This window comes from Mustelus asterias, chromosome 18 (genome assembly GCF_964213995.1).
Source record: "Mustelus asterias chromosome 18, sMusAst1.hap1.1, whole genome shotgun sequence".
Classification (NCBI taxonomy): Eukaryota; Metazoa; Chordata; class Chondrichthyes; order Carcharhiniformes; family Triakidae; genus Mustelus; species Mustelus asterias.
In genome coordinates, this window is record NC_135818.1 from 28,944,647 (window position 1) to 28,956,688 (window position 12,042).

At 42.4% G+C, this 12,042-nt stretch overlaps 1 protein-coding gene across 16 annotated transcripts in view; it reads right to left on the reverse strand.

Annotated features, from left to right (window-relative positions):
* Positions 1-12,042, reverse strand: part of numb (NUMB endocytic adaptor protein) — a 250,389-nt gene that overhangs the window by 20,495 nt on the left and 217,852 nt on the right. For all 16 annotated transcript variants that reach the window (XM_078233644.1, XM_078233656.1, XM_078233648.1 and 13 more), the window contains 2 exons: positions 10,575-10,715; positions 3,646-3,850 (listed from right to left, as the gene is read on the reverse strand). In XM_078233644.1, the coding sequence (XP_078089770.1) occupies positions 3,646-3,850; positions 10,575-10,715 (346 nt within the window). The remainder of the gene's footprint in view (positions 1-3,645; positions 3,851-10,574; positions 10,716-12,042) is intronic.

Consider the following 12,042-nt stretch of genomic DNA (forward strand, 5'->3'; position numbering starts at 1 on the left):
CCAACTCCACTTTTTTTGCATCTACTCTGGGAAAAAGGCCTTTCCCCAGGTCACTTACAATGATACTTAAACTCTCTTTGGTTTCCATTTGTAAGGCTACTTCTATAGTTCTCAATTTGCTCAATCACTCCTTCACCTTTCTCAGTAGTCAGAAGTCTATTTGATGCATCATGGATACAAAATTAGCTTGGCAAACAGGACACAGAGGGTGGTTGTAGAGGGTCGTTTTTCAAACTGGAGGCCTGTGACCAACAGTGTGCCTCAGGAATCGGTGCTGAGTCCACTGTCATTTATATGAATGATTTGGATGAGAATTTTGGAGGCATGGTTAGTAAGTTTGCAGATGACACCAAGATTGATGGCATAGTGGACAGTGAAGAAGGTTATCTAGGATTGCAACGGGATCTTGATCAATTGGGCCAGTGGGCCGATGAATGGCAGATGGAGTTTAATTTAGATAAATGTGAGGTGATGCATTTTGGTAGATCGAATCGGGGCAGGACCTACTCAGCTAATGTTAGGGCATGGGGGAGAGTTATAGAACAAAGAGATTTAGGAGTACAGGTTCATAGCTCCTTGAAAGCAGAGTCATAGGTGGACAAGGTGATGAAAGTAGTATTCGGCATGCTTGGTTTCATCGGTCAAAACATTGAATACAGGAGTTGGGATGTCTTGGTGAAGTTGTACAAGACATTAGTAAGGTCACACTTGGAATACTGTGTACAGTTCTGGTCACCCTATCATAGAAAGGATGTTATTAAACTAGAAAGAGTGCAGAAAAGATTTACTAGGGTGCTACCAGGATTTGATGGTTTGAGTTATAAGGAGGGGCTGGATAGACTGGGACTTTTTTCCCTGGGTGCAGGAGGCTGGGGGGTGATCTTACAGAGGTCTATAGAATAATGAGAGGGATAGATAAAGTCAACATATTTTTCCAAAGGTAGGGGAGTCTAAAACTAGAGGACACAGGTTTAAGGTGAGAGGGGAGAGATACAAAAGGGTCCAGAAGGACATATTTTTCACTCAGAGTGTGGTGAGTCTCTGGAATGAGCTGTCAGAGGCAGTAGAAGAGGCAGGTACAATTTTTTGTCTTTTAAAAAGCATTTAGATAGTTACATGGGTAAGATGGGTATAGAGGGATATGGGCCAAATGTGGGCAATTGGGATTAGTTTAGTGGTAAAAACTGGGCAGCTTGGACAAATTAGGCTGAAGTGCCTGTTTTCATGCTGTAAACCTCTATGACTCTAACCTGGGTAGACGCTCATGCTCAATATAAAAAACAAAATTGTGAAAATTTGAAATTAGGCTGGAGATTTGTCTGACGAAGGATAATCCTGACTCAAAACGTTAGCTCTGTTCTTTCTCTACAGATTTTCAAGCATTTTCTGTTTTTGTTTTAGATTTCACCATCCACAGTAATTTGCTTTTACATTATGGAAGATTTGTTGAGCGTGCACTGGAGAGAGAATTGTCAGACAAAACACTTCACTGTGAAAGACAGTTGTGGGGTCAAACGTTGCCAGGTTGAGAAAGAAAAGGAAATTAAGCAAATTCTTAGGAGCCAAGAATCACTTTGGAATGAATCATAGAATCCTTACAGTGCAGAAGGAGGCCATTCAGCCCATCAAGCCTGCACTGACAACAATCCCAACCAGGCCCTATTCCTGTAACCCTGTATATTTACCCTGTTAATCCCCCTGACACTAAGGGCAATTTAGCATGGCCAATCAACCGAACCTGCACATCTCTGAACTGTGGAAGGAAACCGGAGTATCTGGAGGAAACCCACGGAGACACGGGGAGAATGTGCAAACTCCACACAGACAGTGACCCGAGGCCGGAATTGAACCCGGGTCCCTGGAGCTGTTAAGCAGCACTGCTAAGCACTGTGCCACCGTGCTGCCCCAGTCTGTGAAAATAATGCTTCAATAAGTGCTTTTAGTCTGTTACAGTAAGAACCTTGCCATGTTATCCTTTCAGCTGTCAACAAGAAGCTTGATTTTTTTTTAAGAAATTGGTTTCCATGGGAATTGTAACAGGAGGAAGAAATATTTCTCAGCGCCTGCATTCAGGATCACTTTGATTCTGTTTTCTAGCACCGCTCTGCAATTTGTGACACAAAAGCTCAAATTAGTCACTCCAATTGGGAACTGTTTGACTGACACTGCTAATGGATCTGGTGAAGTTAACATTCCTATAATGTGCATGAATCTTCAGTCTAATGAGCAATGACAACAGATGTCTAATTACTTTACAATTCTACTTGTGAGCATGCATCGTTTTAGAACCTTACTAAATTTAAGTACCGATAAATGATAGAGTGACATACAATATTTAGAAAATTGCTGGGGATAGTAGTGGTGTAGCACAGGAGGCAGGTGGATACAGATTTACTCTGCTTATCTGAATTGCATGGATTGAATGAAGGGAATCCAAACATTGCAGGGACCAGTTATAAATGCAGCCTGGCCTCTCAGATGTGGAACTCAGAGCAGGCTCGGAAAGGGAGATAAGAATTCCAATTAAGAGTCCAGCAAAAGCCAACTAAATAATTCTTGAAAAGAATAATTTAGTAATTAGTAATAAATAAATTAGTAATAATTTTGAAATGATAACCTAACAAGACATTCCTTATACAACATATAATGTAATTATACATTACTATATAATGTAGTATCAAATGAAAACGTACACAATTTCTTCAGTTTAATTAAGTATACTATTTAGAAAACAGTGCTAATTGTTTAATTCATAAAGTGAAGCTTTCAATTCATTTCTACAAAATACACAGATGAACTATTTCAAAATGTAAGTTTATGAAACGTCATAAGGCAAAATTTTCAAATATTTTCAAGTTCACTGAATATGGCATTTAGTAATCCAATTAAATGTCGCAGTTAGTATATCATATATTTCAGAGCTATTTACATTGACATTACTTAAGGATCCCACTCTTGTTGAGACTATATATAAACACAATTCAATCTGAGTAGAGTTGATAAGCTAATCTTCGAATGTGAAAGCACAAGTCAAGACGACTGTCAAAATGCACATTGGAACCTTGACTTTATAAACAGAGCAGAGTAGAAAAGCAGGAAGTCATGCCTTATAAATCAGCTGGAGTCATGTGTCTAATTCTGGGCACTACACTTTAAGAAGGGTGCTAAGAGGAAACTTATTCAGATGGTACCAGACTAACAAGGACAAAATATAATCTCAGCCCATCTTCAGTGGCAGAGATAATAAAACCCAAGGTCTTTTTGGACCTCCATTAGGTAGTGGAAGTAGATTCAAAAACAAGTATCAGAAGAGAACTGGATAAATACTTGAAGGGGAATTTTTTTTAAAAACAGGTCTATGGGGAATGACAGGGTTAATGGGATAAATTGAATGGCCCTTTCAAAGAGCCAGCACAGGAACAATGTCCCAAAAGGCCTCCTTCTATGTCATCTGATAATGTGATTTTAAATTTGCTATGGTATACTGCAATTGTAATGTATACACACATGTAATGACGTAGTATGTACATTGTGGTGCTATGCTACAATATCCAAAGCTCATTTAATTGAAAGGCTCCTCCAAACTCATTTCCCCAACTGGAGTCCTACCCAGCCCACAGGCCAAATTTAATTTTTGTTCTGTACCGTTCTTGGAGTCTTGCATTTGTTTCATGGTTTCTTCTCGCTCTGCTTGTTCAGTGGCTGTGATTACCCGAAAGGAACCTTCCCTGGTGAATGTGGTCCGGTTGGCATCAAATGTGGCAGTAACACCACACTCCTTCTCACGCTTCTGCTTCCTCTCCAAACATGCCGCAAAAGCACAACCCACAGCATGGCTTAACCGTTCACCCTGAGAAATAATGCAATACTGTTAACATGCTCGAGCATGAGGAAATTTATTTTCGATACAACATTACACATCAACCACAAAAAGCACATTCAGCATTACCTATCATAAGGCTAACTGTCTTGCTTCTACGATCACCTTGGTACAGATAGGGCGAACACAACTTTCTGGCGACACTGAGGCAGTTCAGCCATAAAGAACAGCCAGATTCCATGTTCAAATCCCAGGAGCTGTAGAACCATATTCCCAAAATAAACACCTTCCAGATGAGAAGATGGAATTTGGCAAGAAAACTAAGGGAGGAGCCAGAGATCTTTGTGAATATTATGTTTCGGTAACACACCAGAATGTGTATTTATTCACACAGCTAATGGGAGAGCAAAAAGCAGACATTATAGAACTAAACATTTTTAATTTTAAGTGGGTGGGAAAATGTCAAAAATGCTTTTACATGCATCATTTCACTGAAATTAATTTACCAAACTTGTCAACTCTTTTGGTTGGGGACTCTTATGGATTTGCGTTTGCTAGTGAAAATTTCAATGCAGGTGACACAGTATAAACATTACAAATTAGTTTGGTAACAGCAGCAAACATTTAAGTTTGATGTTGTCGGTCAAAGATAGAAAATTATACCATGCCTAATTCTTGGAAAGAGGCTATTGTTTTATGGCTTTTGAAGAGCTCACTGAAGAGCCAGCATAATCAAGGGTGTCCCATTCACCTCGAACATACTCTCTTCCACTTTCTTCCATTGGGAAAAAGATACAAAAGTCTGAGATCATGTACCAAACAACTCAAAAGCAGCTTCACCCCTGCTGCCATCAGACTTTTGAATGGACTTAGCTTATGTTAAGTTGATCGTTCTCTACACCTTAGCTATGACTGTAACTATACATTCTGCACCCTCTCTTTTGCTTCTCTCTTATGAACTCTATGAATGGTATGCTTTGTCTGTACAGCGTGCAAGAAACAATATGTTTCACTGTATCCCAATACGTGACAATAATAAATCTAAATCAATTTATGCTTTTGAGATGCCCATATCTGGAACTTTATCTTCCAGAATTGGTATTGCTAAGCACTGTTGTATGCTTGAGAAATCAGAATGCAATCAAAATGGAAATAACTGGAGGTTTTAAATATAAACCTTATAACCTAATATCACATACCAAAGTAATTTTTCCTTGGAGACACAGGCTGTAATATAATTCATTACCACAGGAAGTAGTTGATGCCAAAACTTTGAATGCATTCAAGAGGCAGCTAGATATGGCACTTGGGGCGAATGGGATCTAAGGTTATGGGGAAAAGGCAGGTTTAGGCTATTGAATTGGACGATCAGCCATGATCGTAATGAATGGCGGAGCAGGCTCAAAGGGAAAAATGGCCTCCTCCTATCTTCTAGCTTTCTGTGTTTCTATACCATTCCCCTGCACCTTGGGTAGTACAAAATCTTATTGAGTTGCAACATTATTTCTATCTCAGTAGATTATTTTACCTCAGATTAAGATGAAGTCTAGGATTTCCTTTCATTCAGAAAAAATAATTAAGAATATCGAAGATTCATAGAATCAAAGAAACCCTACAGTGCAGAAAGAGGCCACCTGGCCCATCGAGTCTGCACCGACCACAATCCCACCCAGGCCCTACCCCCTACATATTTACCCGCTAATTCCTCTAACCTACGCATCTCAGGACACTAAGGGGTAATTTTAGCATGGCCAATCAACCTAACCCGCACATCTTTGGATTGTACAAGCATTTATGAACAAATACAAAACATTACATGTTACACATTAAGATTCCAGACATTTCACTTTCAATTTTAATACTGTATTTTTAAAATTTGCAAAATATCATATCAAAGAGTGTTAACACAGTAATCTGCTTTGCAAGGATATCAGAATGTCATCCAAAGCTTTGCTGGTTAAGCATGGACGTGCTGCAATACAAAACAATATATGACCAGAAGACAGCAGGTTCTATTTCTGGTCTGTGCTCAGTCATGGCAGCACATGGGAGGCCATAAGGTAAAACTCTCACTTCTGTCTGAGGTGAAAAGTGCACTTAACATCAGATTGAACAAGATCAATCAAGAACCAAGATCAATCAAGAAGGCGTATGGTGTGCTGGCCTTTATCAATCGAGGGATTGAGTTTCGGAGTCCGGGGATAATGATGCAGCTTTATAAGACCCTTGTCAGACCCCACTTGGAGTACTGTGCTCAGTTCTGGTCGCCTCATTACAGGAGGGATGTGGAAATGATTGAAAGGGTGCAGAGAAGATTTACAAGGATGTTGCCTGGATTGGTTGGCATGCCTTATGAGGAAAGGCTGAGGGAGCTCTGTCTTTTCTCCTTGGTGAGACGAAGGATGAGAGGTGACCTGATAGAGGTGTACAAGATGTTGAGAGGTATAGATCGGGTGGATTCTCGGAGGCTTTTTCCCAGGGCTGAAATGGCTGCTACGAGAGAACACAGGTTTAAGGTGCTGGGGAGTAGGTACAGAGGAGATGTCAGGGGTAAGTTTTTCACTCAGAGGGTGGTGGGTGAGTGGAATCGGCTGCCGTCAGTGGTGGTGGAGGCAAACTCGATAGGGTCTTTTAAGAGACTTCTGGATGAGTACATGGGACTTAATAGGATTGAGGGTTTATAGGTAAGCCTATATATAAGCCTAGGTAGGTAGGGACATGACCGGCGCAACTTGTGGGCCGAAGGGCCTGTTTGTGCTGTATTTTTTTCTATGTTCTAACCAATCCTTGGTTGTAACATCCTCTAACTCTGACTGACCAAGTTCACACATTGGATGAAATCCTAGACGTCTACAAGTGCTTTGTACAAATGTGCACAGGAATGAGTCAGCACAATCATGAGAAAACTGATAATAAAAATGGCCAGATACAAAAATAGTCCATGTAGAATGGAAGGGAATACTTCAGTAGTTACTTCAGTAGTAATGCATGTCGGGTCTTTCAAGTGGTTAGGATGAGATAGGGGGGTAAGCATCCATCATCTGCTATGCAGCCTACACAGAGGAATCAAAATGACAATTCTATAAACTGCTGCAAAGTATCATTCCAAAATAGCCAATGGCAACTTCATGCAATTTTAACCGCACTCCCTGGTAAGTGCCACCAGCTCCCTTACTGTGTAGCACTGATCGTGTGAATGCTGTGTGACCCCACATCTTATCATTGTGTGATTGGGCATTGAACTACTTCAGTCTTAAAATAAGTTTTAACATAGAACAGTACAGCACAGGAAACAGGCCCTTCGGCCCTCCAAGCCTGTGCCGCTCCTTGGTCCAACTAGACCAACCGTTTGTATCCCTCCATTCCCAGGCTGCTCATGTGACTATCCAGGTAAGTCTTAAACGATGTCAGCGTGCCTGCCTCCACCACCCTACTTGGCAGCGCATTCCAGGCCCCCACCACCCTCTGTGTAAAAAACGTCCCTCTGATATCTGAGTTATACTTCGCCCCTCTCAGCTTGAGCCCGTGACCCCTCGTGATCGTCACCTCCGACCTGGGAAAAAGCTTCCCACTGTTCGCCCTATCTATACCCTTCATAATCTTATACACCTCTATTAGATCTCCCCTCATTCTCCGTCTTTCCAAGGAGAACAACCCCAGTCTACCCAATCTCTCCTCATAGCTAAGACCTTCCATACCAGGCAACATCCTGGTAAACCTTCTCTGCACTCTCTCTAACGCCTCCACGTCCTTCTGGTAGTGCGGCGACCAGAACTGGACGCAGTACTCCAAATGTGGCCTAACCAGCGTTCTATACAGCTGCATCATCAGACTCCAGCTTTTATACTCTATACCCCATCCTATAAAGGCAAGCATACCATATGCCTTCTTCACCACCTTCTCCACCTGTGTTGCCACCTTCAAGGATTTGTGGACTTGCACACCTAGGTCCCTCTGTGTTTCTATACTCCTGATGACTCTGCCATTTATTGTATAACTCCTCCCTACATTATTTCTTCCAAAATGCATCACTTCGCATTTATCCGGATTAAACTCCATCTGCCACCTCTCCGCCCAATTTTCCAGTCTATTTATATCCTGCTGTATTGCCCGACAATGCTCTTCGTTATCCGCAAGTCCAGCCATCTTCGTGTCATCCGCAAACTTGCTGATTACACCAGTTACACCTTCTTCCAAATCATTTATATACATCACAAATAGCAGAGGTCCCAGTACAGAGCCCTGCGGAACACCACTGGTCACAGACCTCCAGCCGGAAAAAGACCCTTCGACCACTACCCTCTGTCTCCTATGGCCAAGCCAGTTCTCCACCCATCTAGCCACTTCTCCTTGTATCCCATGAGCCTTAACCTTCTTAACCAACCTGCCATGTGGGACTTAAGAACATAAGAAATAGGAGCAGGAGTAGGCCATCTAGCCCCTCGAGCCTGCCCCGCCATTCAATATGATCATGGCTGATCTGACGTGGATCAGTACCACTTACCCGCCTGATCCCCATAACCCTTAATTCCCTTACCGATCAGGAATCCATCCATCCGCGCTTTAAACATATTCAGCGAGGTAGCCTCCACCACCTCAGTGGGCAGAGAATTCCAGAGATTCACCACCCTCTGGGAGAAGAAGTTCCTCCTCAACTCTGTCTTAAACCGACCCCCCTTTATTTTGAGGCTGTGTCCTCTAGTTTTAACTTCCTTACTAAGTGGAAAGAATCTCTCCGCCTCCACCCTATCCAGCCCCCGCATTATCTTATAAGTCTCCATAAGATCCCCCCTCATCCTTCTAAACTCCAACGAGTACAAACCCAATCTCCTCAGCCTCTCCTCATAATCCAAACCCCTCATCTCCGGTATCAACCTGGTGAACCTTCTCTGTACTCCCTCCAATGCCAATATATCCTTCCTCATATAAGGGGACCAATACTGCACACAGTATTCCAGCTGCGGCCTCACCAATGCCCTGTACAGGTGCATCAAGACATCCCTGCTTTTATATTCTATCCCCTTCGCAATATAGGCCAACATCCTATTTGCCTTCTTGATCACCTGTTGTACCTGCAGACTGGGCTTTTGCGTCTCATGCACAAGGACCCCCAGGTCCCTTTGCACGGTAGCATGTTTTAATTTGTTTCCATTGAGATAGTAATCCCATTTGTTATTATTTCCTCCAAAGTGTATAACCTCGCATTTATCAACGTTATACTCCATTTGCCATATCCTCGCCCACTCACTCAGCCTGTCCAAATCTCTCTGCAGATCTTCTCCGTCCTCCACACGATTCACTTTTCCACTTATCTTTGTGTTGTCTGCAAACTTCGTTACCCTACACTCCGTCCCCTCCTCCAGATCATCTATATAAATGGTAAATAGTTGCGGCCCGAGTACCGATACCTGCGGCACGCCACTAGTTACCTTCCTCCAACCGGAAAAACACCCATTTATTCCGACTCTTTGCTTCCTGTCGGATAGCCAGTCCCCAATCCACTTTAACACACTACCCCCAACTCCGTGTGCCCTAATCTTCTTCAGCAGCCTTTTATGGGACTTTGTCAAATGCCTTACTGAAATCCATATAGACGACATCCACGGCCCTTCCTTCATCAAACGTTTTTGTCACTTCCTCAAAAAACTCCACCAAATTTGTAAGGCACGACCTCCCTCTTACAAAACCATGCTGTCTGTCACTAATGAGATTGTTCCGTGCTAAATGCACATACATCCTGTCTCTAAGAATCCTCTCCAACAACTTCCCTACCACGGACGTCAAACTCACCGGCCTATAATTTCCTGGGTTATCCCTGCTACCCTTCTTAAACAACGGGACCACATTCGCTATCCTCCAATCCTCAGGGACCTCACCCGTGTTCAAAGAAGCGACAAAGATTTCCGTCAGAGGCCCAGCAATTTCATCTCTCGTCTCCCTGAGCAGTCGAGGATAGATGCCATCAGGCCCTGGGGCTTTGTCAGTTTTAATGTTCCCTAAAAACCTAACACTTCCTCTCTTGTAATGGAGATTTTCTCTAACGGGTCAACACCTCCCTCCGAGACACTCCCGGTTAACACGCCCCTCTCCTTCGTGAATACCGATGCAAAGTATTCATTTAGGATCTCCCCTATTCCCTTGGGTTCTAAGCATAATTCCCCTCCTTTGTCCCTGAGAGGTCCGATTTTCTCCCTGACAACTCTTTTGTTCCTAACGTATGAATAGAATGCCTTAGGATTCTCCTTAATCCTGCCTGCCAAGAACATCTCGTGACCTCTTTTTGCCCTTCTAACTCCCCGTTTGAGTTCTTTCCTACTCTCTCTGTATTCCTCCAGAGCTCCATCTGTTTTCAGTTGCCTGGACTTAACGTACGCCTCCCTTTTCATAGTCTTGTACACCTCTATTAGATCTCCGTCTTTCCAGGGAGAACAACCCCAGTTTACCCAATCTCTCCTCATAGCTAAGACCCTCCATACCAGGCAACATCCTGGTAAACCTTCTCTGCACTCAAGTGGGCCAAGTGGGTCAAGTGACTGTCCTGTTGCCAAAATTGGCCCACTAGTTTCAAGTCGGCCAATTTTGGCAACAGGACAGTCAATCCTTGTCACCTGACACGCAAGCTGTAATGCTGTTCACAACATTGTTAAATGCCTCTCATGAATCTCAAATACAGTCTGACTTTAGTTTTGTGACCCATTCCCCACACTTGCACTGAATTTGAATTTTGGCCCTCGCAACACTAAGGGAACCTTACCGAATCTCTCATAGCCAGGAAGCAGTGACAAATCCAACGTCTGGTTGTACCATCTCGACAAATGTATGAGAAGGCCTTGTCAAAATTTCGGTCAGGGGCACAGAAGGATACTTTCTCTATGGTTTGATCAACAATAAGATCCTGTAAATGACAAAGAAAATGCAAGAGAAATTAAGAAATTAATACTTTTGTAATATGCTATACATAAAATCCAACTACTTTACAACAGTCTCAAGGTTGGGCCACCCTCTGGAACTATTTTAATAGAATAGCCTATTTTTGTTCCTCAGTATTACACTAGATGGCAGTCTTTCACGTATAAATATTGTTCACTACAAGATTTATGAAGCATTTCATTTCAAGCTAGAGCTTTCTCCGTGTTTACGCACATATTTAAAAATCGTGAATCTTAAAGGTACATTTTGTTTGCAAATGTGGACCTTATCTGATGAACGTTTTATTTAAAATTGATCCAATGTGTTAGTCAAAATTGATGCTGAGTATTATTGAATTTGCATTATCCTTGCACAAGTCAGTCAATTCCCCTTTTCCTCGCTATTTAAGTGCCAATATTAGATCCTTTTCTAACTGGTGAACCAATTACACAACATGAAACTTTCTTGTGTCATTTTAATTTTCACAATTGTTGGTTCACTAAAAAGAAATTTTACTTAATCAGTTTTCTTTTTTTTAAATGCTCACTCCACTTGAATTTTCTTTTATGATACAGCCTCAACAGCCCCCTTATACACACACACAAAAAATGAAGTTCGTAAAAAAAATTAAGAATTTAGGAAAAAGTAACGCAAGACCCTAAAACATTATAAATTTACCATTCCCACCTTCCAGCCTGACTTCCTGCTCCCACACCTGGTCTGACATACCCTACTGTGCCTCATGTAGGGATATGGGGGTAGGGCCTGGGTGGGATTGTGGTCGGTGCAGACTCGATGGGCCGAATGGCCTCTTTCTGTACTGTAGGGTTTCTATGATCTATGATCATGAACATTGTCGACCTTGGGCACACCCTTCCTGATGCATCACTGCCGAGGTGCAACTAAAAGCTAAACAACTGTTGCCCCAAACCTCCATCACAGCATGTGCATGAGAAACTTGGCTAAATAGCAACTGCTTCACAGTTGTGCTACAGGTCAGATGCAACAGTCAAATAACCCAAGTACAACTCCCAGGAAGCACCACATTGACAGGTACTCCCACACGCTTCCAAAGCAACTCTAAGTCTTTTACATGACAACCCAATCTCATCTCAAACCAATCTGAGGATATCTCCTTTCATAGGCTCTGCTGAATTCGCTCACACTAACCTGCTGCTGTCACTGACACTTCAGAGTTCTCCTTTCCTTCAACTACTTCAAATGTTCTGCGATTTACATGTCAATCCCTCTTCCTGCTCCAGCACCACCATACTTCACATCACCCTTTTCCCTCCTGAGGGGAAATGATTCAA